The sequence below is a fragment of the Scyliorhinus canicula genome, unplaced genomic scaffold (genome assembly GCF_902713615.1).
Source record: "Scyliorhinus canicula unplaced genomic scaffold, sScyCan1.1, whole genome shotgun sequence".
NCBI lineage: Eukaryota > Metazoa > Chordata > Chondrichthyes > Carcharhiniformes > Scyliorhinidae > Scyliorhinus > Scyliorhinus canicula.
In genome coordinates, this window is record NW_024055676.1 from 54,459 (window position 1) to 81,216 (window position 26,758).

The window sequence follows — 26,758 nt, forward strand, 5'->3', positions numbered from 1 at the left end:
AGGCCCCTCATCGCCACACTCCGGCGCCTGTTCGGGTCCACAGAGGGAGAATTCAGAATGTCGAATGTCACCTAACAGCACGTCTTTTGGGACTTGTGGGAGGAAACCGAAGCACCGGGAGGAAACCATGCAGACACAGGGAGAACGTGCAGACTGCGCAGACAGTGACCCAAGCCAGGAATCGAACCCAGGTCCCTGGTGCTGTGAAGCAACAGTGTTAACCACTGTGTGACGGTGCCGCTACATTAGATATATCTCTGCCCAATATTAATTTACTGCCCCCTTAAATGTCAGCCATCTCCTGGGGAAACCAGCCCTTTAATTGGGAACATTAGGAAAGAGACCATCTTTTTCGTCAAATAAATGAGTCAAGTTGAGGGACACTGCAGCCTGGGTTAAATTGCTCCTCGGGCACTAGGACCTGGCCGGGTGAGACTACGAACCCTCGCCCATTACAGACGTCACCGCACTCGCGCATGCGCTCCACTTGAATCAAGATGGCGGCTGTTGAATTGTGCCTGATATTGGGAAAAGACCCGAAGCTGCAAACGCAGGACCTACAGGTACGTCTTCCTGGTTTAGGGCCTTCACGCGGTGCTTAGAAACTATCTCACTCCACAGTGGGCTCTATCGCTTCCTTCGGATTTCCGCATCCAAACCCGCTGCCCATGAAACAAAGAAGCGTCTCTTTCCCAGCCGCCATCACACACCGCGCATGCTCCAACTACTCCCAGGCATTGCGCCTGCGCACTGCTGTCCTGCGGTGTCGATCGGGGACATTCACCACCGCGGGGAATGCCGGGTAATACACGCCCCATTGATCATCCCAATTAGTGAATAGTGATTTTTGTTTGCTATGATGTGAAGATTGGACGAGTGGGATAAAAATTATAGGTAAATCCAAGTAAGAGGGAAACATGTGGCGTAGTGGTTAGAAGTGGAACTAAGGCGCTGAGGACCTAAGGCGCATGATGGACTTGGGTTGTGTTCATTGCTCTCTGTAGTTTCTGATGGTCTTGGGCTGAGTAGTTGCCACAGCAGGCTGTGATGCAGCCAGATAGGATGTTTTCCTATCATGTTTTCCTGCATCTGTAAAAATCGTAAGACTCAATGTCAGCATGCTGGATTTCCATAGTTTCCTGAGGAAGTATATGCTCTGTTATGCTTTCTTGGGTGTAGCGTCGATGTGGGAAGCCCTATCCATCTAATATTGGAAAATAGATATCTAATGAGAGGGAAATCAATTTGTGTATCCTTTTTAGCGTGGCCAGTCCACCTAGCCTGCACGTCTTTGGGTCTGAGATCCACGCAGGCACAGGGAGAACAATTTATGTATCCTTAATGAACATCGATATGCAGAGAACATCTCACTTGGTGCAGAACTGTCTGAAACTCGAAACAGGAACTTCAGAAAATCAAAGTACCGACAAATAGCCAACTGCCCAGTTGATGGAAGACATTCTTAAAATATAAATTTTTGGACCTTAGTTCGAATCCCGGCTTGGGTCACTGTCTGTGCGGAGTCTGCACGTTCTCCCCATGTCTGCGTGGGTTTCCTCCGGGTGCTCCGGTTTCCTCCCACAGTCCACAGGTTAGGCGAAATGGACATTATGAATTCTCCCTCAGTGTACCTGAACAGTAACTTCATTGCAGTGTAAGCCTACTGGTGGCACTAATAAAAAAAAGACATTCACTCACTTGACTGACCAACTCGGGTTCCAGCCCTCAAGTCTGGTGACAGACCTCACTGCTCCCTTGCCCTTCTGGCCTGTGAGCTCCTCTTGATGCTGTTTCCCAGGGCAATCAGTGTCCACTCTCCTACATTACTCTGTCTGATAGAGTCCAGAGGCTCAGAGGAGGAAAGAAATGAGCACATGAATCTGAATTCAGAAATTCAGTTAAAGAAACATGATAAACTGAAGGATTTAAGTCACAGTATTTGATTGCAATTAATATATTAATTTTGTCTGACACTTATGCGGAATGGAAGCAAATTATGTTTGTTATTTTATATTGTTCTTCTTTTCTATGGTTTTGACACATCATCTTTCTTTTTTCTTACATTTAAATGGTGGACCATGCTACCCAGAATTCCCTGCATGGGCAAATACAGATATTTTAGTTTATGAACAACTCCATGTTACAAAAGAACACAGCTGAATACAAAACAATCAGCAATACAGTAAAAATATCCACAATACACCAAAACTGGACATTCTGAATTCTCCCTCAGTGTACCCGAACAGACGCCGGAATGTGGCGACTCGGGAATTTTCGGAGTAACTTCACTGCAGTTAATGTAAGCCTACTTGTAACAATAAAGATTATTGTTATAAAACAGAAACCAATGAATAATCAACAAGAAAACAAAACCACCAGATTTCACGCCAGCACATGCCCACCACCACATCAGCAGAAAGGCTCCCAAACGAGCAGCACAGACCACTGGTAAAGGACACACTGATATGGGGCACGGTGGAAGGGAGAGAGAGAGAACACCCCTCCCAAGTGGGAGCACAGTTCAACCCAGAAACAGTCGTGTATGTGAGTGCATCCTAGCTTAGTGGGCAGCACGGTAGCATTGTGGATAGCACAATCGCTTCTATTTCATATTAAAATAAATAACTATTTCATATTAAAATAAATAAATGTTTATCAGCTACTCACCAATCAGCTTCTTCCATTGTGCTGAAGTCACCTTGTTTTATAGAATTAACTGAAATGATTATTATTATCTAAACACCTCAGAATTTAATTGACTGAGAAATTGAGATTTCCAACTGTTGCAATCCTTTGTTAGTTAGTGTTATCATTATCCCCTAGATTTGATTAACTTAAAATTGAATGTAACTATATGATAAATTATGAATTTATTTTAAGATTTACATTACCTGATTCATATATCCTTACTTTATAGTTGATTAATGTAGTGACCAGAACTGTACTCAGCAATCTAGCTGTGCTCTATGTTTTATAAAGTTCAAACATAATCTCCCTGTTCTTTCATTCTGGGCCTCAGACAAGAAAGAAAAGTGTCCCAAATGCCTCTTGACCACCTGATCTACCTGTCCAGCCACCTTCACGAATCTGTGGTTTTTGAATCCAAGGTCACTGTTCCTGTATAATTCTCAGCATCATCCCGTTTATTCTTCATTCCCTTCTCTTCTTTACCCTCCAAATTCTTGATATCACACTGCTGCAAATTGAATTCCATTTGCCATTTTTCTGTCCATCTGACCCAGTCCATTGATATCTTCCTGCTGTCCATGGGTTTGTTCTGCATAATAATAATATTTTACTGTCACAAGTAGGCTGACATTAACGCTACCACACTATGTCGCCTGTTCGGTACACTGAGGGAGAATCCAGAATGTTACCTTTAACAAGCACATCTTTCGGGACTTGTAAGAGGAAACCGGAGCACCCGGAGGAAACCAAGCATTGTCAAGCACATGAAAAACCTCTGTACCTTCTGCCAACTTCTTAATCGTTGCTCCTACATTTAACTCAAAATCATTGATATATACCACAAAACTGTGGAATCCCACATGAAATAGGCGTCCAAATAAATTTCACTGCAAAATCTGCATGTGATTAACAGCAGCAATAACAGCAGAATCCAAACCCTGATGCCGCCTGTGAACCTGCTGGTGTCTGAGCAGGTTGTTTGACTGAGCAAATGCCTTCATACACGTGGGGTAGTTGAATGGCCTCTCCCCAGTGTGAACTTGCTGGTGTTTCAGCAGATTCTGTTTAATTTCAAATCCCTTCTCACAGTGCGAACATTTAAACGGTCTCTGATCAGTGTGAACAAGTTGATGTATCAGAAGATTGGATGAATCAATGAATTCCTGTCCACACACAGGGCAGGTGAACGGTCTCTCCCCAGTGTGAACTCGATAGTGTCTCAGACGGTGAGCTAACTGAGTGAATCCCTTCCCACACACGGAGCAGGTGAATGGCCTCTCCCCAGTGTGAGTGCATTGGTGCAACAGTAAATCTTTTCTGCTTTTAAAGCTCTTCTCACAGTCAGCACGTTTAAACAGTCTCTGATCAGAGTGGCCTGATGGTTGGATAAAGCAATCCAGACAGGTGAATGGCCTCTCACCAGTGTGAACATGCTGTTGTGTGTACAGGCTGGATGACTGAGTGAATCCCTTTCAACAAACAGAGCAGCTGAATGGCCTCTACCCAGTGTGACTGCATGGATGATTTTCCACTTCAGATGGATAATTGAATCCCTTCCCACAGTCCCCACATTTCAACTTTTTCTACGTGGGGAAGGTGTTCTTATGTCTGTCCAGGGTGGACGATGAGTTGAAGCCTCGTCCACACACAGCCTGAGTCCGGTCTCTTCCTGATGTGAAACCTGGTCCACACACACAGCCTGACTACGGTCTCTTCCTTATGTGAAACTTGGGCCACACACACAGCCTGAGTACGGTCTCTTCCTTATGTGAAACTTGGGCCATACACACAGCCTGAGTCCGGTCTCTTCCTGATGCAAATGGTGCAATATGTTTTCAGGCTCTGTGATTGGTTAAAGCTCTTTGCGCAGTCAGTACGCTGGAATAATCACTCAGTGTGTATGTGCCTCAGTGCTTTTCCAGTCGCACTGATGTTTGCAATTTTTTCTCCCTGGCAGGACAAACATTTCTCCTTCCACATTGAAAGGCTGATAATTTTCAACTCCTGATGAATCGATAGACGCTGTTAGGACTTGACATGATGTTTGGTTTCAATCTCCCATCTGCAATCCTAATATTGTGTAAAATAAGTTTACATTGAATTACTTAGATTCTACAATGCACAAACAGGCCGGTTGGTCCAACTGTTCTGCTGCTGATTATACTTGACACATCTCCTTTCATCCCATCCATCTCATCTCAGCCTGTGTCGTGGTTCCCCAGGACGACAATTTGTTCGTACCGATTAAAACACCGAGAGTCTGAGAAGCGATCTTTCAAGCAGTGAACTTTATTTTCCTAGCACAAGAAAAACAAAGCTGGGATGTCCGGAACAATCCGACGAGCCTCAGGGCTTACTGTCTTTTATGTACATTTCAACTCCATATCTCAAACTCTTATCTTACTTTACAGCCCTCTTATCTTGCTTTTCAATCTGACCTTGCTTTGGCCACCATTGTTTTTAGTTGGCCCTTTATCTGTCCCATTCGAGATTGGTCGCTCCCTATTTCCTCTCTTTGCTTCTTAAACCATGGTGGTTATAACTCTTGTCCTTATCTTGTTCCTGTGTAAACTTCCCTGCTTGTGAAACAATCGTGGTTTTGCTGACTTAGGCCGAATGTATAGAAAAACATGCTCACTCTATTCTTGTCTTTTTATGGCCGTTATTTATGGTCAACCATTAAGTTGAGCCACTGAGCCGTATTCATTGTTCTCCCAAGTGACTATTATTTGTCTTTGTTAATTAGTAAATGCTATACTACTTTTCTGGGTCTTCTGCTTTAATCATATTAACTATACTTGATTACATTAGGTCACACGAGGTATATTAACTATACTTGATTACATTAGGTCACACGAGGTTACCCTAGGTTACATACTCATCTCAATACTCACCTAAATCTACTTTATCATTTCACTAAAACCTATGATTCTGAACTTCATACCTAACTCATACAATATCCAGTACAAATTCCCTTACACCTGTCAGCTGATCTTTCCATTCCCATTCTCATGTGCTTGTCCCATTTCCTTTTGGAAACATCCCAGCACTTTCCTCAACTCCCTCCTTGGTAACAAGTTGCACATTCTAATCCAGTGAATAAAGAAAGGTGTCCATATCTCCCTCTTGGATTTATTAGTAACTCTCTTGTATTTATCACCTAGTTTATAATAATAATATTCATTATTGTCACAAGTAGGCTTATGCAAAGAAGTTACTGTGAAAAGCCCCCAGTTGCCATATTCCAGCACCTGTTCGGGTTCACAGAGGGAGAATTCAGAATATCCAATTCACCGAACAAGCACATCTTTAAGGATTTGTGGGAGGAAACCCGAGCACCCAGAGGAAACCCAAGCAGACACGGTGAGAACATGCAGCCTTTGCACAGACAGTGACCCAAGCAGGAATTGAATCTGGGATCCTCCCACTGTGAAACACTGCTTGTCAGCCTCCTCAGTGTCAAGCGCGAAATCAGCAAATCCAGCACCGTTTCTCAGTGCTAACCACTGTGCTACCATGCCGCCCATGTTTATTCCTGGCTCCTAGTTTTCGACTCCTTTACAATTGGCAGCATCCGCCCCACATCTCCCCTGTCCAACCCACAGATCATTTTAAAGACATGTGCCAGGTCACGACTGAGTGACTTGTTTTCTCAAGAAAATAAGGCTCAATCTGTTTAATTTTTGCCTGATAGCTGTAATCTCTGTTGACAAAAATCATCACTATGCATCCAGGGTAGATATGGAGGAGAGGAACCTTTCTTTGTTTATGTTGGCACGTGCGCCTGCGCGGTTGCTTCTTCTGTGAAGATCCGGAACCCGAGAGCCCCTCCCCTCATTCACTGATTCCTCCTTCTCCTCCTATTGTTCCGGAGCTGCCGTCAATCATTGCCCGGGCATTGTGACGTGTCAAGTGAGAGGTCAGTGCCGGGGGGGCGGGGTTTACAAATCCCGAGTGCGGCCCCAGAGCCAAATGTGAAACAATGTTATTATTGATCCATCAGCGAGTCAGCCTGAGCCTGTGGACGCGCTCACCGTCTGTAACCGTCACAATGCCCGGGTAATTGACGGCAACTCCCGACCAATAGGAAGAGGGGAGGCGGAACTGGAGGACCGACCGGGAACAGCTGGTCCTCCAACCAATCGGAGTGAATGAGGGGCGGGGTCCGCTGTGATTGAAGCATGCGCAGTGTGGGTAATGGCGAAGGAGAAGGGCTGCGTCTTCACATCCGAAATTGGTAAATGGCGTTTTACAATCTGGAGGAAGCGAGAGATCGCGGGGTGCGCGGAAATGTTGTGTAAAGTTGTTGTAAGCCGCAAACTTCGGAAAACTTTACGGGACTCCGTTTGTACCGAGCGGAGCTGCAGCTCCTCATATTCTGCTCGGGTTAACGGCCGCCATCTTTATTGGATGTGCAACAGGGCGCATGCGCGTTTCTCATCTTTGTCGGGACGATGTTTCAATGAGTGGGAGGAGCTTGTTCCCCATTGTTCAGAATGGAGACAACTTGTCCATCAAACTGGATTCGTCTTTGAGTCCCAATGTAGAACATAGAACAGTACAGCACAGAACAGGCCCTTCGGCCCTCGATGTTGTGCCGAGCCATGATCACCCTACTCAAACCCACGTATCCACTCTATACCCGGAACCCAACAAACCCCCGCCCCTTAACCTTACTTTTTAGCACACTACGGGCAATTTAGCATGGCCAATCCACCTAACCCGCACATCTTTGGACTGTGGGAGGAAACCGGAGCACCCGGAGGAAACCCATGCACACACGGGGAGGATGTGCAGACTCCACACAGACAGTGACCCAGCCGGGAACCGAACCTGGGACCCTGGAGCTGTGAAGTATTTATGCTAACCACCATGCTACCGTGCTGCCCTTATTGATCTTATGTTTTATTGATGATGCAAAGCGATGGCAGAGATGGAAAGAAAAGGAAGCCAATCCTAGTGAATGAAAGAAGGACAAGTGTATTGATTAGAATGAGGGGCAGCACGGTAGCATGACAGCCCTGAATCAGAGGTCTCCCACCCCCCCCACCCCATTATGGAATCAGCCATAAGGGACTATCCAGTAAATCTTCAAAAATTATGGGCCAAGGGTCCACCAAGGTGACAGCCACACACATCAGCTATCAGCTAGCTAACCCATCCCACTCCCCCACCCCCTATTTCCCATCAGCGCCCGACCTAGACACACAAATTGAATCCAGACCCACGCTCCCAGGTTCCGACCCAAAAGCTAAGGTTTTTTAAAAATTTAGAGTAGCCAATTAATTTTTTCCAATTAAGGGGCAATGTAGTGTGGCAAATCTACCTATTCTGCACATCTTTGGGTTGTGGGGGTGCAACCCACGCAACCATGGGGAGAATGTGCAAACTCCACACGGACAGTGACCCAGAGCCGGGATCGAACCTGGGACCTCGGTGCCGTGAGGCAGCAGTGCTAACCCACTGTGCCACCGTGCTGCCCCCCCAGAAGCTAAGCTTGTCGAACCAGCGAAAACTGGTTCAACCGCTGAAGCTTCACCCCCTTCTCACTCCCGTTCACCAGCCTATCTGGTGAAAACATTTTTCTGTCGGCGGCATGGTGGCACAGTGGTTAGCACTGCTGCCTCACGGTACACAGGACCCGGGTTCGATCCCTGCCCGGGTCACTGTCCGCGTGGAGTTTGCACATTCTCCCCATGTCTGCGCCTCCACAACCCAAAGATGTGCAGGGTAAGTGGATTGGCCACGCTAAACTGCACCTTAATTGGAAAAAAAAATTGGTTACTCTAAATTTATTTATTTTTTTAAATTGTTTCTTTCCTAATGTTCTCAATTAAAGGGGTGAATTCCCCAGGAGATGGGTGACATTTCACAGGACATCAAAATAATATTGGACAAAGATATGTCTCGTGTTCATGTATGGAACAGATTAGATATATTATTTGCGGTTCTATAATAAAGTAAACGTATTATTATTTCTCTTCTTGTAGTATAAGACTGTAGCTACGTTATAGATTTCTAGTCATCTCTTCCCTCAGAGGGTTTTCCACAGGGACCAGTTGTATCTGGGGGTCATTGAATATATTGAAGCACAAGTTTGACATATTTTATTGACAATGGAGTTAAGGGTTATGGGGAACAGATAGGAAAGTAGCATAAAAGCTGAGAATAAGCGGGATTTCTTCACTCGAGGATGTGATGAAGCTTCTGAGTTCTCTACCTCAGAGGAATATGGAGCCTCAGTCACCAAGTATGTTCAAGACAAATATTGATAGGTTTCCAGATATTGAAGATATTGAAGGATATGGGGATTGTGTGGGAAAATGGTGCTGAGGGAGATCGGCCAAGGGTCTCATTGCATAGTTGAGCAGACTCGGTGGGCCGAATGGCCTACTCTTGCTCCTATTCAAATCTCTGTGTCCTGGTCAGGAAGCAGTGAGCTGAGCTGGGATCTGTCAATCAACATGAATCAGCATCTTCAGGAGAATTGGGAGGGTGAATAGTAGATACAGCAGAGTGAGAATGGAGGGGGATTGTGTGGGATGGAGATTTACAGCTTTTGGAGAACGAGAGAAGAACTAGAGTTGCCTGTTCTGAATTTCTATCCTGAACTAACAATGAAGACTTTTGTAAATTGTTTTTAAAGGATACTGGAAGAGGAGGAATTATAGACAGAAATCTCAAACATCATGTCTCGATGTGACAAACTCACTCGATTCCTTCTGATCTGAAAACAACGGGCTCTGAATATCATTGGTGAGAAGTTCCAGTGGAGAGTTCCAGTGAACTGACTGCGGAAAGAGCTTCAACTGGTTACACAGCCTGAAAAATCATCACACCATTCACAGTGAGGAGAGACAGTGCACATGTTCCGTGTATAGACAAGGCTTCCACTGATTGTCCAATCTGGAGAGACACGAGGAGACCCAAAACATGGAGAAACCGTGGAAATGTGGGGACTGTGGAAAGAGATACAAAGTCCCATCTAAGCTGGAGATTCATCGACGCAGTCACACTGGGGAGAGGCCGTTCACCTGCTCTCAGTGTGGGCAGGGATTCACTCAGTTATCTCACCTGCAGACACACCAGCGAGTTCACACTGTGGAGAAACCATTCATCTGCTCTCAGTGTGGGAAGGGATTCACTCAGTTATCTTACCTGCAGTCACACCAGCGAGTTCATACTGGGGAGAGGCCATTCACCTGCTCTCAATGTGGGAAGGGATTCCGTGCTCTATTCATCCTGCGGAGACATCAGCGGGTTCACACTGGGGAGAGGCCATTCACCTGCTCTCAGTGTGGGAAGGGATTCATTGATTCATCCAGCCTACGGAAACATCAGCGAATTCACACGGGGGTGAGGCCATTCAACTGCCCTCAGTGTGGGAAGGGATTTATTGATTCATCCACCCTGCAGTCACACCAGCGAGTTCACACTGGGGAGAAGCCATTCACCTGCTCTCTGTGTGGGCAGAGATTCCGTGCTTCATTCACCCTGCGGAAACATCAGCGAGTTCACACTCAGGAGAGGCCATTCACCTGTTCTCAATGTGGGAAAGGATTCATTGATTCATCCGCCCTGCGGAGACATCAGCGAGTTCACACTGGGGAGAGGCCATTCACCTGCGCACAGTGTGGGAAGGGATTCATTGATTCATCCATCCTGCGGAAACATCAACGAATTCACACTGGCGAGAGGCCATTCATCTGCTTTCAGTGTGGGAAGGGATTCATTGATTCATCCACCCTGCAGAGACATCAGCGAGTTCACACTGGGGAGAAGCCATTCACCTGCTCTCAGTGTGGGAAGGGATTCAGCGATTCATCCACCCTGCAGAGACACCAACGACTTCACACTGGGGAAAGGCCATTCACCTGCTCTCAGTGTGGGAAGGGATTCATTGATGCATCCACCCTGCGGAAACATCAGCGAATTCACACTGGGGAGAGGCCATTCACCTGCACTCAGTGTGGGAAGGGATTCATTGATGCATCTACCCTGCGGAAACATCAGCGAGTTCACACTGGGGAGAGGCCATTCACCTGCTCTCAATGTGGGAAGGGATTCACTCAGTTATCCACCCTGCAGACACACCAGCGAATTCACACTGGGGAGAAGCCATTCACCTGCCCTCAGTGTGGGAAGGGATTTATTGATTCATCCATCCTGCAGAGACATCAGCGAGTTCACACTGGGGAGAAGCCATTCACCTGCTCCCTCTGTGGGAATGGATTCACACAATTGTCCTGTCTGCAGACACACCAGCGAGTTCACACTGGGGAGAGACCATTCACCTGCTCTTAGTGTGGGAAGGGATTATATAGAAAATAGGAGCAGGAAAAGGCCATTTGGCCCTTTGCGCCTGCTCTGCCATTCATTATGATCATGGTTTATCATCCCACTCAATATCTTAATCCCGCTTTCCCCCCCCCCATATCCTTTAATCCCCTTCGCCCTAAGTGCGATATCTAACTGCTTGTTGAAAACATACAATGTATTGGCCTCAACTATTTCCCATGTTAAAAAATTCTACAGGGTCACCACTCTCACGTTGAAGAAATTTCTCTTCATCTGTGTCTAAATGGTCTCCCCCGTATCCTCAGATTGCGACCTCTTATTCTGTACACTGCCACCATCAGGAAAATCAAGTCCCGTTCGAATATTATGAGCGATCATAACATGATAATTTTTATCACGATGGAGAGTGAAGTTGTTGATTCGGAGACTTGGGTGCTGAATCTTAATAAAGGGAACTATGAAGATATGAGGCATGAGTTGGCCTTGATAGATTATGGAGAGTTACTTAAAGGGATGACAGTGGATAGGCAACGGCAAACATTCAAGAACCGCATGGGGGAACTACAGCAACTGTTCATTCCTGTCTGGCACAAAAGCAAAATGGGTAAGAGGGCCAATCCATGGCTTACAAAGGAAATTAGAAATAGTATGCCATCCAAGGAAGAAGCATACAGATTGGCCAAGAAAAATAATAGGTCTGAGGATTGGGTGCATTTTAGAATTCAGCAAAGTAGGACAACGGGATTGATTAAGAAGGGGAAAGTACAGTATGAAAGTAAGCTTGCAAGGAACATAAAGACTGACACTCAGAGTTTCTATATGTGAAGAGAAAGAGATTGGTAAAGAGAAATGTAGGCCCCCTACAGACAGAAACAGGGGAATGCAAAATAAGGGGCAAAGAAATGGCTGAGCAATTGAATACATACTTTGGTTCTGCAGAGAGGTAGAGAGAAAGCAGGGAATTATGGACCAGTAAGCCTAATATCGGTAGTGGGGAAAATTCTTGAATCCATTAGCGGAACATTTGGAAAGTAGTGGCAGGATCAGTCAGAGTCGGCATGGATTTATGAAGGGGACATCATGCTTGACAAATCTATTGGAATTCTGTGAAGATGTAACCAGTACAGTTGACAAGGGGAAGCCAGTCGATGTGGTATATTTGGACTTTCAGAAGGCGTTTGACAAAGTCCTGCCTAAGAGATTATTGGGCAGAATTAAAGCACATGGGATTTGGGGAAGTGTACTGAGGTGGATAGAAAACTGGTTGGCAGAGAGGAAACAAAGAGTAGAAATTAATTGGTCCTTTTCAAATTGGCAGGCAGTAACTAGTGGGATACCACAGGGATTGGTGCTGGGACCCCAGCTATTCACAATATATATTAATAATTTGGATGAGGGAACAAAATGTAACATCTCAAAGTTTGCAGATGATACCAAGTTGGGTGGGACCGTGAACTGTGACGAGGATGCAGGGATCCTGCAGCATGATCTGGACAGGTTGGGCGAGTGGGCAAATCAATGGCAGATGCAGTATAATTTGGATAAGTGTGAGGTTATTCACTTTGGAAGCAAAAACAGGAAGGCAGATTACTACCTGGATGGTTATAAATTGGGAGAGGGAAGTGTGCAGCGGGACCTGGGTGTCCTTGTGCACCAGTTGCTGAAGGTAAGCATGCAGGTGCAGCAGGCGGTCAACAAGGTTAATGGTATGTTTTGTTTAAGATAAATAGAGTATTCAATTATTTTTTTCTCCAATTACGGGGCAATTTAGCATGGCCAATCCACCTAACCTGCACATCTTTGAGTTGTGGGGCTGAAACCCAAGCAGACATGGGGAGAATGTGCAAACGCCACAGTGACCCAGGGCCGGGATTCAAACCTGGGTCCTTAGCGTCGCAGTCCCAGTGCTAACCACTGCACCACATGCCGCCCCGGCTAATGGTATGTTGACCTTCATTCCGAGAGGTTTCGAGTATAGAAGCAGGGATGTGTTGCTGCAATTGTACAGGGCCTTGATGAGGCCACACCGAGAATATTGTGTGCAGTGTTGGTCTCCTTCTCTGAGGAAGGGTGTTCTTGCTTTCGAGGGAGTTCAGCGAATGTTTACCAGGCCGATTCCAGGGATGGCAGGACTGTCATATGAGGAGAGATCGATGAGGTTGGGATTGTTCTCGCTGGAGTTCAGAAGAATGAGGGGGGAATCTCATAGAGACTTTAAAATTCTAACAGGACTAGATAGGAGATGCAGGGAAGATGTTACCAATGATGGGTGTGTCCAGAACCAGGGGTTCTGAGGTTCATTTTTTCCAATTCAGGGGCCTGAGGATCCAGGGTAAACCATTTCGGACAGAGATGAGGAGACATTTCTTCACCCAAAGAGTGGTGAGCCTGTGGAATTCATTACCACAGGACGTAGTTGATGCTAAAACATTGAATATATTCAAGAGGCGGCTGGATATAGCACTTGGGGAGAATGGGATCGAAGGCTTTGGGGAGAAAGCAGGATTAGGATATTGAGTTGGATGATCAGCCATGATCATGATAAAAGGCGGAGCAGGCTCAAAAGGCCTCATGTCTTCTATGTATCTATATGTATTATAGGTTTCTATGAGAGCCCCCCTCATTCTTCTGAAAGCCAGAGAATACAATCCTAACTGATTGAATTTCTCATACGTCAGTCCCACCAGCCCAAGAATCAGTCTGGTAAACCTTTGCTGCACTCCCTCTCAAGCAAGAAGATCCTTCCTCAGATAAGGAAACCAAAACTGCACACAATATTCCAGGTACAGCCTCGCGAAGGCCCTGCAAAATTGCTGCATGATATCCCTGCTCCTGTCCTCTAATCCACTCACAATGAAGGCTAGCACAGCATTTGCCTTCTTTACCGCCTGCTGTAGCTGCATGCTTTCCTTCAGTGACTGGTGTACGAGGATACCCAGGTCCTGTTGCACATTCCCCTCTCCTAATTTATGGTCATTCTACGTGGCCTGGCCGACACGTGACTCCAGATCCGCAGCAATGTTGTGGTTGATTTGTAAGTGTCCCTTGAAATAACCTCGCAAGACACGCAGTTCAAGGGCAATTGGAATGAGCAGTAAATACTGGTCCAGCCAGTGACCCCCACCTCCCATGAATGAATAATTTTTAAGGCGGCTCATTGTTCAATCTGAGCATTAGTCAGAAACTGTCTCTTTGATTGGATTTGATTTATTGTCACGTGTAGCGAGGTACAGTGAAAAGTATTGTTCTGCGTACAGTCCAGACAGATCGTTCCATACATGAAACAATCTAGGACAGCCGATAAATACACAATGTAAATACATAGACACAGACACCGTGTGAAGCATACTGAGTGTAGTACTACTCAGTAGATAACCAGTGTATGTATAAACCAAATGTATAAATTAAATATTAATGTATTAATTAGCTACCAGTCTGTAACATGATTAAATAAGTAGTGATCCTTAATTGAGTTACAATTAATTAAACAATAATGAATCAGTAGTTATAGTAAAAGTCTGAGTTTTATTTGTTGTAAAAATATAAAAGCTTAATCGCTGTGTATATAAAGAATGTGCGATGAGGATAAATGTACCGGCAAGGGAGACCTTCCAACTCTGATTAGCCTCAACATTTGAAACTGTTTGAATAAGGGGTTGTACAGAATCAGATAAAGGGATAGTATGAAACTGTTCAATTGTATTCCTGTCAAAGGTAATGAGAGAAGGTGGTGTCAGTAATTAAAGATCCAATTAAATTAAACTGGTGCCCAATTAACCAATGGTCATGTTACCACAGCCCCAACTCTGACATGAGGTAATGGTCACTTTGGGGGTAAAAGTCGAGGTTCCGAAGGTCTTCCTTGCTGGCCAAGTACTGAAGACTCTCGAGGCCGAGTTCCAAGGAAATTAGTGTCAAAGGAAGAGCCAGGGAGGGTTACGCTTCCACAGACTGATCACCTGCGTGAAGTTGTAAACGTAAATGTCTTCAAGTCAGTCAGTAAAGCTTCTCTTTAAAAAACTCCTTTTTAAATTTACTGTCCAGAATTCTGCCTTTGATTTAATTGGTTAAAGTCTTGTCCGAACCAAAGCAAATTTATTAATTGGGGATGTCTGAAATCAATTAAGGATCAGAAAGCATCAATCTTCAATTTAAAACTTGCACTTCTGTCGCACCTTTCATAACCTCAGCTTGTCCCAAAGAGCTTCTGAAGTGTCGTCACTGTTATAGGAAATGCAGCAGCCAATTTCCACAAAGCAAAATGGCACAAACAGCAATGTGGCAATGTGCAGATGATCTGATTTTGGTGATGTTGATTTTAAAAAAAAAATTTTGTTAAGGTTTTGTAATTTTATAATAATAAGTGACAACAGTAAACAATGCAAATCCACATAAAACATTGTGCATAAATCATCTCCATCCCTAACAAGTCCCTCTTACCCTCAACAGAGAATAGCCTAACTATCCCCCTTTAAGTTTTTTGCCTCTGCTGACAGTTAATTTTCTCTAAAGAAGTCGACAAACGGCTGCCACCTCCGGATGAACCCAAGCGTTGACCCTCTGAGGGCAAACTTGATTTTTCAAGACTGAGAAACCCAGCCACGTCGCTAACCCAGGTCTCTGATTCCGGGGGCTTTGAGTCCCTCCACGCCAGCAATATCCGTCTCCGGGCTACCAGGGAGGCAAAGGGCAAGAGATCAGCCTCTCTCGCCCCCTGCCGACACTCTAAAATCCTGCACCTCTGGACTCGGCGCCACCCGTGTTTTTAGGGCCGTGGACATGACATCTGTAAAACCCTGCCAGAATCCCCCAAGCTTCAGGCAGGCCCAGAACATATGGACATGACTAGCTGTCCCCCCCCACACACACACACCTCTCCTCTACCCCAAAAAACCTGCTCATCCGGGCCACCAGCATGTGTGCCCGGTGAATGGGGCAGCACGGTGGCACAGTGGTTAGAATCGCTGCCTCACGGCGTCAAAGTCCCAGGTTCGATCCCGGCTCTGGGTCACTGTCCGTGTGGAGTTTGCACATTCTGCCTGTGTTTGCGTGAGTTTCCCCCCCACAACCCCAAGATGTGTGGACTAGGTGGATTGGCCACGCTAACATGCCCTTTAATTGGAAAAAATAAATTGGGTACTCTACATTTTTTTTAAAATGTCTGCGCTGTGAACGATCATAAATTGTATCAGGCTGAGCCTGGCACATGATGAGGACGTATTGACTCTGCTCAAGGCATCCGCCCACAGACCTGCCTCTATCCCTCCCCAGAGCTCCTCTTCCCATTTGCCCCTTAGCTCCTCTATCTGAGTTTCCCTCGACTCCATGAGTTCTTTGTAGATATCCGATACCTTTCCCTCTCCCACCTCTCATACCGTTTAAGAGCCTTCTGACATTGGCCGTAAGTTGCCTGCCCTTCACAAACCCCGTCTGGTCTTCCCTTATCACCTCAGGGACACAGCCCTCTAGCCTTGAGGCCAATATTCTGGCCAACAGTTTGGCATCCACGTTCAATAGGGAGATTGACCTATATGACCCGCATAGCTCAGGGTCCATCACCCGCTTCAGGATCAAGGCCTGCGAGATTGTTGGGGGAAGGGCACCCTGCTCCCTTGCCTCATTAAATACCCTCACCAGCAGCGGGCCCAGCATCTCCGAGAACTTCTTATAAAATTCAACTGGGTAGCTGTCCGATCCCGGGGCCTTACCCAATGCCTGGCCTCCAGCCCCTCTACTATTTCTTCAATTCCAATCAGGGCTCCCGACCCCTCCATCAGTCCTTCCTTCGGACTTCAACTCACCCAGAAACTGCCTCATCCCCTCTACCCCAGCTGGTGGTTCCGGCTCATATAACTTGCTATAAAACTCCTTAAACACCCCGTTCACCCCTGCTGGGTACAAGACCGCATTCCCACGTCTGACCTTCACTCTTCCTATCTCCCGGGCTGCCTCCCTTTTCCTCAGCTCATGCGCCAGTATCGTATTGGCCTTCTCACCACTCATATACCGCCCCCCTAGCTTTCCTCAGTTGCTCCACCGCCTTCCCTGTAGATAACAGCTCAAACTCCATGTCTAGCCTCTGCCGCTCCTTCAATAATCCCGCCTCCGGGGCCTCCGAATATGTCCTGTCCACCTGGAGTATTTCCCCAACTACCCTGTCCCTCTCTGCTTGCTCCACCTTTTCCCTATGGGCCCGTATCGACATTAACTCCCCCCTAACCACTGCCGAGACACCCCCCGTGTCATTTATTTCCAAATAGTTCTGGATAGATTCCCTCACCCGCCCGCACACCCCCTCATCCGCTAACAGTCCCACACCCAACCTCCATTGCGGGCGCTGCCCTCTCTCCTTACTCACCCGTAAATCCACCCAATGTGGGGCATGGGCCGACAGAGCAATTGCCGAATATTCGGTATCAACCACCCCCGCCAGTAGAACCATGCTCAGAATAAAGAAGTCGATCCGGCAGTACGCTTTGTGCACATGGGAGAAAAAAAGAAAATTCCTTCACTCTTGGCCGTCCGAACCTCCACGGGTCTACCCCACCCACCCCCACAATTCACCTCCATTGGCCCGCCTTTGGGCATCCACTGTCCTCGACCTCCCCGTTTGTCTCTCAGCAACAGTTTCCCCTCTGTCAGCAGAGCAGCTCCCTCTTCCCCCCTCCGCCCCACTTTAGCAGCACAAGAATCCCAACCCCCCTGAACAAACTTACCACCTGCTCACCACCCGCTCCCCCACTGCACTTCCGTGATTTAGCCCACCTAGCCTGGTAACCCACCCATGGCGCCAGACATCCTACCCCATCCCCCCCCCCGCTCGAACATACATATTCAAAACATCACAGTCCCCAATCAACACACAGTAGAAAAAATCCCTCCACCATCTACCTACTGAAATAAAGTTAACTTTACAAATCTAAGCAACGGCCTAAAAAACTGTTACACAGAGAGCACTGCATATACAGATCAAAACTAAGGAAACGTTAACAGAATCGATACCGCAATACCTTCCCCCAAGGTTCAATGCCCTCAAACTCCTGCCAGCCTTTTGTCTTTGATAAAGTCCATCGCTTCGTCCGGCGATTCAAGGTAAAGTTCTTGGCCCTCAAACGTGACCCACAGACGCATTGGGTAACAACCCAAACTTCACACCCTGCTCGAAGAGGGCCAATTTTACCCTATTGAATCCAGCTCGTCTTTTGGCCAGTTTCACGCCCAGGTCCTGGTAGATGCGCAGCTCACAGTTCTCCCACTTGCAGCTCAGTGTCTGCTTCGCCCACCGCAAAATCCGCTCCTTACCCAGGAAGCGATGCATTCGCACCCGGATCACCCTCAGAGGTTCATATCACTCGCGGCTTCCTCGCAAGCGCTCTATCTACTTCCAAGGGTCGAGAAAACGCTCCATCTCCCATCAGCTTTTCCAGCATATTTGTCACACATGCCCTTGCGTCCGACCCTTCACTGCCCTCCAGGAGGCCAACAATCCTCAGGTTCTGTCTCAGGGACCTGTTCTCCAGGTCCTCCTGCAACTTTTCCTGGTGGTCCCTCATCAGCCCCACCTCCACCTCCAAAGCGGTTAAATGGTCCTCGTGCTCAGCCACCTTCTGGATCGCCGGTCTATGGGCTTCCAGCCCGTTCCACCCAATCAATCCTTGCCTTAATTAGGTTGCCTTCATTTGCTTGGTGAAGCTCTCATGAATGAACTCCACCCGCAGTAACATTGACCACTGTGTCACCAAACCGGGATCCTGCGCCTCTGCCATGCTTTCCCGCGCTGCAGGTTCTACAGTCAGCTTCGCTGCTCAACTAATTCTTCTTTTACGACTGTTTCTGGTCCACGGCTCCACATACTAGTGGGGGATTTCTCCTCACTGTCTCACTCTCCACCGATGTTTCTAATAGAATTCCGAAAAAAATTGGGAGAATAGGTTCAAAATGTCCGTCACGAGCGGGAGCTCCCAAATGCGCGACCTCCTACTCCATGGCCGCCACCAGAAGTCAAAAGGATGAAATTTAGCGACAGTTTGGTCCGGTGGGCTCGTGGAAGGGCGGGAAGCAGCAGAGGCAGCTGATCGGATTGACTCAATCTCAGTCACAAAGAAGCTCCACAAGCTCCTCACACTTCTTGTTGGAGGTGAGGATGGAAGAGACAGGAGAGAGCGAGAGAACTTCAAAAGGAACTAACTTGTGTCAGAGATATTAGAAAGTTTCAACACTGCGTATTTAACATAATTCTAATTTATTTAACTTTCAGCCAGAATATTAGCCCCTGTAAATGGGCCGGACTTTGTCATCAGCAGAAAGAGACACAAATGAACATGGCTCAGTCCTGAATGTGAGTTCACAGCAAAATCCAATCACTGTGGTTACTTGTGGCCTCGTTGGTGTTTCAGCAGGTGGGATGAAGTGGTGAATCCCTTCCCACACTGGGAGCAGGTGAATGGCCTCTCCCCAGTGTGAACTCGTTGATGTGCAGTGAGGTAAGATGATTGTCTGAACCCAGTCCCGCAGTGAGAGCACCTGAATGGTCTCTCGTCAGTGTGAACACGTTGATGACTCATCAATTCCCAAGAACTATTATAGCTCTTCCCACAGTCTGGACATTGAAACGGTCTCTAATCAGTGTGAACTCGCTGGTGACTCAGCAGGTTGGATGACTGAGTGAATCCCTTCCCACACGTGGAGCAGGTGAATGGTCTCTCCCCAGTGTGAACTCGCTGGTGACTCAGCAGGTTGGATGACTGAGTGAATCCCTTCCCACACGTGGAGCAGGTGAATGGTCTCTCCCCAGTGTGAACTCGCTGGTGACGCAACAGGTTGGATGATTGAGTGAATCCCTTCCCACACGTGAAGCAGGTGAACGGTCTCTCCCCAGTGTGAACACGCTGGTGACTCAGCAGTTTGGATGACTTAGCGAATCCCTTCCCACACGTGGAGCAGGTGAACGGTCTCTCCCCAGTGTGAACACGCTGGTGACTCAGCAGGTTGGATGACTTAGCGAATCCCTTCCCACACGTGGAGCAGGTGAATGGCCTCTCCCCTGTGTGAACTCGCTGGTGACTCAGCAGGTTGGATGACTTAGCGAATCCCTTCCCACACGTGGAGCAGGTGAATGGCCTCTCCCCTGTGTGAACTCGCTGGTGACTCAGCAGGTTGGATGACTTAGCGAATCCCTTCCCACACGTGGAGCAGGTGAATGGTCTCTCCCCAGTGTGAACACGTCGATGAGTTTCCAGCTGGGATGGGGAAGTGAATCCTTTCCCACAGTCCGCACATTTCCACGGTTTCTCCTCAGTGCGGCTGCATTTCTGTCTCATGGGGCCTGATGATGTGTACGGTTTCTCCCCAGTGTGAATTCGCTGGTGTTTCCGCAGTGTGGATGACTGAGTGAATCTCTTCCCACACGTGGAGCAGGTGAATGGTCTCTCCCCAGTGTGAACTCGCTGGTGTTTCCGCAGTGTGGATGATTCAGTGAATCCCTTCCCACACGTGGAGCAGGTGAACGGTCTCTCCCCACTGTGAACTCGCTGGTGACTCAGCAGGTTGGCTGACTGAGTGAATCCCTTCCCACACGTGGAGCAGGTGAACGGTCTCTCCCCAGTGTGAACACGCTGGTGTTTCCGCAGTTGGGATGATTCAGTGAATCCCTTCCCACACGTGGAGCAGGTGAACGGTCTCTCCCCAGTGTGAATTTGCTGGTGTTTCCGCAGTGTGGATGATTCAGTGAATCCCTTCCCACACGTGGAGCAGGTGAACGGTCTCTCCCCAGTGTGAACTCGCTGGTGACTCAGCAGGTGGGATGACTGAGTGAATCCCTTCCCACACGTGGAGCAGGTGAATGGTCTCTCCCCAGTGTGAACTCGCTGGTGACTCAGCAGGTGGGATGACTGAGTGAATCCCTTCCCACACGTGGAGCAGGTGAATGGTCTCGCCCCTGTGTGAACTCGCTGGTGACTCAGCAGGTTGGATGACTCAGTGAATCCCTTCCCACACTGGGAACAGGTGAATGGTCTCTCACCAGTGTGAACTCGCTGGTGTTTCCGCAGTGTGGATGACCGAGTGAATCCCTTCCCACACGTGGAGCAGGTGAACGGTCTCTCCCCAGTGTGAACTCGCTGGTGACTCAGCAGGTTGGATGACTCAGTGAATCCCTTCCCACACTGGGAACAGGTGAATGGTCTCTCCCCAGTGTGAACTCGCTGGTGACTCAGCAGGTTGGATGACTCAGTGAATCCCTTCCCACACTTGATGCAGGTGAACGGTCTCTCCCCAGTGTGAACACGCTGGTGTTTCCGCAGGGTGGATGAATGAGTGAATCCCTTCCCACAGGTGGAGCAGGTGAATGGCCTCTCCCCAGTGTGAACACGCTGGTGACTGAGCAGTTTGGATGACTTAGCGAATCCCTTCCCACAGGTGGAGCAGGTGAATGGTCTCTCCCCAGTGTGAACTCGCTGGTGACTGAGCAGTTTGGATGACTTAGCGAATCCCTTCCCACACGTGGAGCAGGTGAATGGCCTCTCCCCTGTGTGAACTCGCTGGTGACTCAGCAGGTGGGATGACTGAGTGAATCCCTTCCCACACGTGGAGCAGGTGAATGGCCTCTCCCCTGTGTGAACTCGCTGGTGACTCAGCAGGTTGGATGACTTAGCGAATCCCTTCCCACACGTGGAGCAGGTGAATGGTCTCTCCCCAGTGTGAACACGTCGATGAGTTTCCAGCTTGGATGGGTAAGTGAATCCTTTCCCACAGTCCGCACATTTCCACGGTTTCTCCTCAGTGCGGCTGCATTTCTGTCTCATGGGGCCTGATGATGTGTACGGTTTCTCCCCACTGTGAACGATGCTTTTTCCTTCCATGTTCAAAATCCGGTGATATTCCGGATATGATAAATTGAGGACCCTGTCAGACCCTGATGTGATGCTTGGTTTGAGTTTCCGGACTTTGAAGCCTCCCCTTCGAACACCCTGTGAAATTGATTGAAAACAGAAAATAGGGAGTGAGTGAGAACCCACAGAAACACAAAGGCAGGTTGTGAAATTGAGCTGAATGATTCTGGTCATTTGTGGGGCCGGCTCTCAGACAAAGTGACCATGAAAACTGCTGGATTGTTATAAAAACCCAACTGGCCTCTTTGGGAGGAGAAAGAGGTGAAGAGGGATTTTGTACATCTACAAGTCATATTAAAGAGAATAGATGGCAAAGCAAATTCGATCTTGAGCTTCATAAACAATAACCGAAGAGACAATGCTGGAACATCTCAGCACGTCTGGCAGGATCTGTAGGGAGAGAAAAGATCTCATGTTGAGTCCAGATGGTCCTTTGTTAGCTCTTTTCTCTCCCTACAGATGCTGCCAGACCTGCTGAGATGTTCCAGCATTTTCTCTTTGGCTTCAGATTCCACCATCCGCAGTAATTTGCTTTTATTCATAAACAGTAATATTGATCCCAAAACTATGCTTCTGGTGGCACGACTATTAGCACTGCTGCCTCACAGTGCCAGGGACCCGGGTTAAATTTCGGCCTTGGTGACTGTGTGTGTGGAGTTTGCACTTTCTCCCCATGTCTGCGTGGGTTTCCACCCGGTGCTCACGTTTCCTCTAACAGTCCAAAGAAGGGAAAGTTAGGTGGATTGACCTTGATAAATTGCCCCTTCGTGTCCAGGGATGTGCGGGTTTGGTGGGGCTATGGGGTTACAGGGACAGGGTAGGGGTGTGGGCCTAGACAGTGTGCCCTTGCAGAGAATCACTGCAGATTTGATGGGTTGAATGGCCTCCTTCTGCACTGTAGGAATTCTATGGCTCCAATTCTATTCTATGAATCTTTATAAAGCTCTGGTCACCACTCTTCAGGAAGAATGTGAAGGTTCTTGGAGAAGGTGCAGAGGAGATTTACCAGAATGGTTCCAGCAAAGGAGGCTGATGGGAGATTTGATTCAGGGACACAAGATTAAGCCAGATTTCCATCAGGTGGACAGAGAAACTCTGTTTCCATTCACTGATCGTACAGTCGGGACACAGATTTAAAGTTTTGGGTAAAACCTGGATTGAACGATATAAGGTCCTGAGGGGTCTTGACAGGGTGGATGTGGAGAGGATGTTTCCTCTTGTGGGAGAATCTAGAACAAGGCGTCACTGTTGCAAAATAAGGGGTCACCCATTTCAGATGGAGATGAAGGTATTTTTTTCTCTTGAGGGTTGTAAGACAGGAGGTGGCACAGTGGTTAGCACTGCTGCCTCACAGCACCAGGGACCCAGGTTCAATTCCGGCCCTGGGTGACTGTGTGGAGTTTGCACGTTCTCCCTGTGTCTGTGTGAGTTTCCTCCGGGTGCTCCGGATTCCTCACAGAGTTCAAAGATGTGCAGGTTAGGTGGATTAGCCAGGTTAGGTGGATTAGCCAGGTTAGGTGGATTGGCCAGGTTAGATGGATTAGCCAGGTTAGGTGGATTGGCCAGGTTAGGTGGATTGGCCAGGTTAGGTGGATTGGCCGGGTTAGGTGGATTAGCCAGGTTAGGTGGATTGGCCGGGTTAGGTGGATTGGCCGGGTTAGGTGGATTGGCCGGGTTAGGTGGATTGGCCGGGTTAGGTGGATTGGCCGGGTTAGGTGGATTGGCCAGGGTAGGTGGATTGGCCAGGGTAGGTGGATTAGCCGGGTTAGGTGGATTGGCCGGGTTAGGTGGATTGGCCGGGTTAGGTGGATTGGCCGGGTTAGGTGGATTGGCCAGGTTAGATGGATTAGCCAGGTTAGATGGATTAACCAGGTTAGGTGGATTGGCCAGGTTAGATGGATTAGCCAGGTTAGATGGATTAGCCAGGTTAGGTGGATTTGGCCTTTCTAAATTGCCCCTTCGTCTCCAAGGACGTGGGTGTTGGGTGGGGTTATGAAGATGGAGTGGGCATGGGTGGGGTGGGCCTGGGTGGGGTGCTCTTTCTGAGGGTTGGTGCAGACCTGATGGGCCGAATGGGCTCCTTCTGCACTGTCGGGATTCTATGACTTTGGAACTTCCGTCCTTAAAATGCAGTGGAAGCAGAGTCCTTAAATATTTTTTAAAAAATAAATTTGAAGTGCCCAATTCATTTATTAATAATTAAGGGGAAATTTAGCGTGACCAACCCGCCTACTCTGTACATCTTTGGGTTGTGGGGGGCGAAACCTACACAACCACAGGGAGAATGTGCAAACTCCACACAGACAGAGACCCAGAGCCTTAATCGAACCTTGAACCTCGGCGCAGTCAGGCAGCAGTGCTAACCACTGCACCACCGTGCTGCCCCGTCTTTGAATATTTTTAAGGCAGTGATGGATAGACTCTAGATAAGCAAGAGGGTGAAAGGTTATCGGGGTCGGCAGGAATGTGGAGTTGAGGTTAAAATTTTTGATTGATGGAGCAGGCTCGAGGGACCGACTCCTAGTTTGTGTGTAAGGAGCAGGCTCGAGGGGCCGACTCCTAGTTTGTGTGTAAGGAGCAGGCTCGAGGGGCCGACTCCTAGTCTGTGTGTAAGGAGCAGGCTCGAGGGGCCGACTCCTAGTTTGTGTGTAAGGAGCAGACTCGAGGGGCCGACTCCTAGTTTGTATGTAAGGAGCAGACTCGAGGGGCCGGCTCCTAGTTTGTATGTAAGGAGGAGGCTCGAGGGGCCGACTCCTAGTTTGTATGTAAGGAGCAGGCTCGAGGGGCCGACTCCTAGTTTGTATGTAAGGAGCAGGCTCGAGGGGCTGACTCCTAGTTTGTCTGTAAGGAGCAGGCTCGAGGGGCCGGCTCCTAGTTTGTATGTAAGGAGCAGGCTCGAGGGGCCGACTCCTAGTTTGTGTGTAAGGAGCAGGCTCGAGGGGCCGACTCCTAGTTTGTATGTAAGGAGCAGACTCGAGGGGCCGGCTCCTAGTTTGTATGTAAGGAGCAGGCTCGAGGGGCCGACTCCTAGTTTGTGTGTAAGGAGCAGGCTCGAGGGGCCGACTCCTAGTTTGAGTGTAAGGAGCAGGCTCGAGGGGCCGACTCCAAGTTTGTGTGTAAGGGGCAAACTCGAGGGGCCGACTCCAAGTTTGTGTGTAAGGAGCAGGCTCGAGGGGCCGACTCCTAGTTTTTGGGTAAGGAGCAGGCTCGAGGGGCCAACTATTTTTTTCAGAGACCCAAAAATCTTTTTTACTGTTCTAATGATTTTAGAGACCAATGCATGAATCTCACCAAGGCAGAAGGTAAAATTTTAATTCATTGGAAGTCTACTGATGAACATGATGGCATGCGCTGCGAGCCTGGACCGGATGCCAACTCTCCCGGATTGACTGACTGGAGACTCCAGGGTTCTATTTTATGATTTGTGGGAGTCACTGGCTGGGCCAACATTTATTGCCCATCCCTAATTTCCCTTAAACTGAGTGGCTTGCTCAGCCAATTGTTGATTGTTATAAAGACCCATCTGGTTCACTCATGTCCTTCAGTGAAGGAAATCTTCTATCCTTACCTGGTCTGGCCTACATGTGACTCCAGATCCACAGTCAGCTGGTTGACCCTTAAAATGCTCTGACATGCCCTCAGTTCAAGGGCAATTAGGGATGGGCAGTGAATGCTGGCCCAGCCAGCGACTCCCACATCCCGAGAATGAACTGAAAAGAAAATCTGCCGTCCTTACCTGGTCTGGCCGACATGAACATAGAGTGCAGAAGGAGGCCATTCAGCCCATCGAGTCTGCACTGACCCACCTAAGCCCTCATTTCTACCCTATCCCCGTAACCCAATAACCCCTCCTAACCTTTTTGGACAATAAGGGCAATTTAGCATGGCCAAACCACCTAACATGCACATCTTTGGACAGTAGGGGGAAACGGGAGCACCCGGAGGAAACCCACGTAGACACGGGGAGAACGTGCAGACTCCGCACAGGCAGTGACCAAATGGTCTCATCCTGCTCCTATTTTCTATGTAATCCCTTCCAACACTAAGAGCAAGTGAATGGAATTTCCCCAGTGTGAACTCGCTGGTGTATCTGCAGGTTGGATAACTGAGTGAATCCTTTCCCACACTGAGAGCAGGTAAATGGCCTCTCGCCAGTGTGAACTCGCTGGTGTGTCAGCAGGGTGGATGAATCAATGAATCCCTTCCCACACTGAGAGCAGGTGAATGGCCTCTCCCCAGTGTGAACTCGCAGATGCTTTCGCAGAGTGGATGAATCAATATATCCTTTCCCACACTGAGAGCAGGTGTATGGCCTCTCCCCAGTGTGAACTCGCTGGTGTATCTGCAGGTGGGATGCTTGAGTGAATCCATTCCCACACTGGGTGCAGGTGAATGGCTTCTCCCCAGTATGAAGTCGCTGATGTATCTGCAGGGTGGATAAATCAATAAATCCCTTCCCACACTGAGAGCAGATGAACGGCCTCTCACCAGTGTGAATTCGCTGATGTCTCTGCAGGTTCGATAACTGTGTGAATCCCTTGGCACACTGACAGCAGGTGAATGGCCTCTCCCCAGTGTGAACTCGCTGATGTTTCCGCAGGGTGGATGAATGACTGAATCCATTACCACACTGAGAGCAGGTGAATGGCCTCTCCCCAGTGTGAACTCGTTGGTGTGACTGCAGATGGGATGCTTGACTGAATCCCGTCCCACACTGAGAGCAGGTGAATGGTCTCTCCCCAGTGTGAACTCGCTGGTGTGTCTGCAGGTGAGGTAAATCAATAAATCCTTTCCCACATTGGGAGCAGGTGAATGGCCTGTCCCCAGTGTGAACTCGCTGATGTTTCCGCAGGATGGATAAATCAGTAAATGCCTTCCCACAC

General features: G+C 48.1%; 1 protein-coding gene and 1 pseudogene across 1 annotated transcript; one reads left to right on the forward strand and one right to left on the reverse strand.

Annotated features, from left to right (window-relative positions):
• The first annotated feature begins 6,768 nt into the window (after positions 1-6,768).
• LOC119960633 lies at positions 6,769-10,995 on the forward strand (annotated as a pseudogene).
• An 8,429-nt stretch (positions 10,996-19,424) lies between these two features.
• LOC119960653 (zinc finger protein 850-like) lies at positions 19,425-26,729 on the reverse strand (the record flags this gene model as incomplete). The annotated part of the gene is made up of 3 exons (XM_038788288.1): positions 19,425-21,707; positions 25,954-26,693; positions 26,726-26,729. Coding segments are annotated over 3 exons (2,847 nt in total), but the record flags the coding sequence as incomplete, so codon positions are not given.
• Between the last annotated feature and the right edge of the window lie 29 nt (positions 26,730-26,758).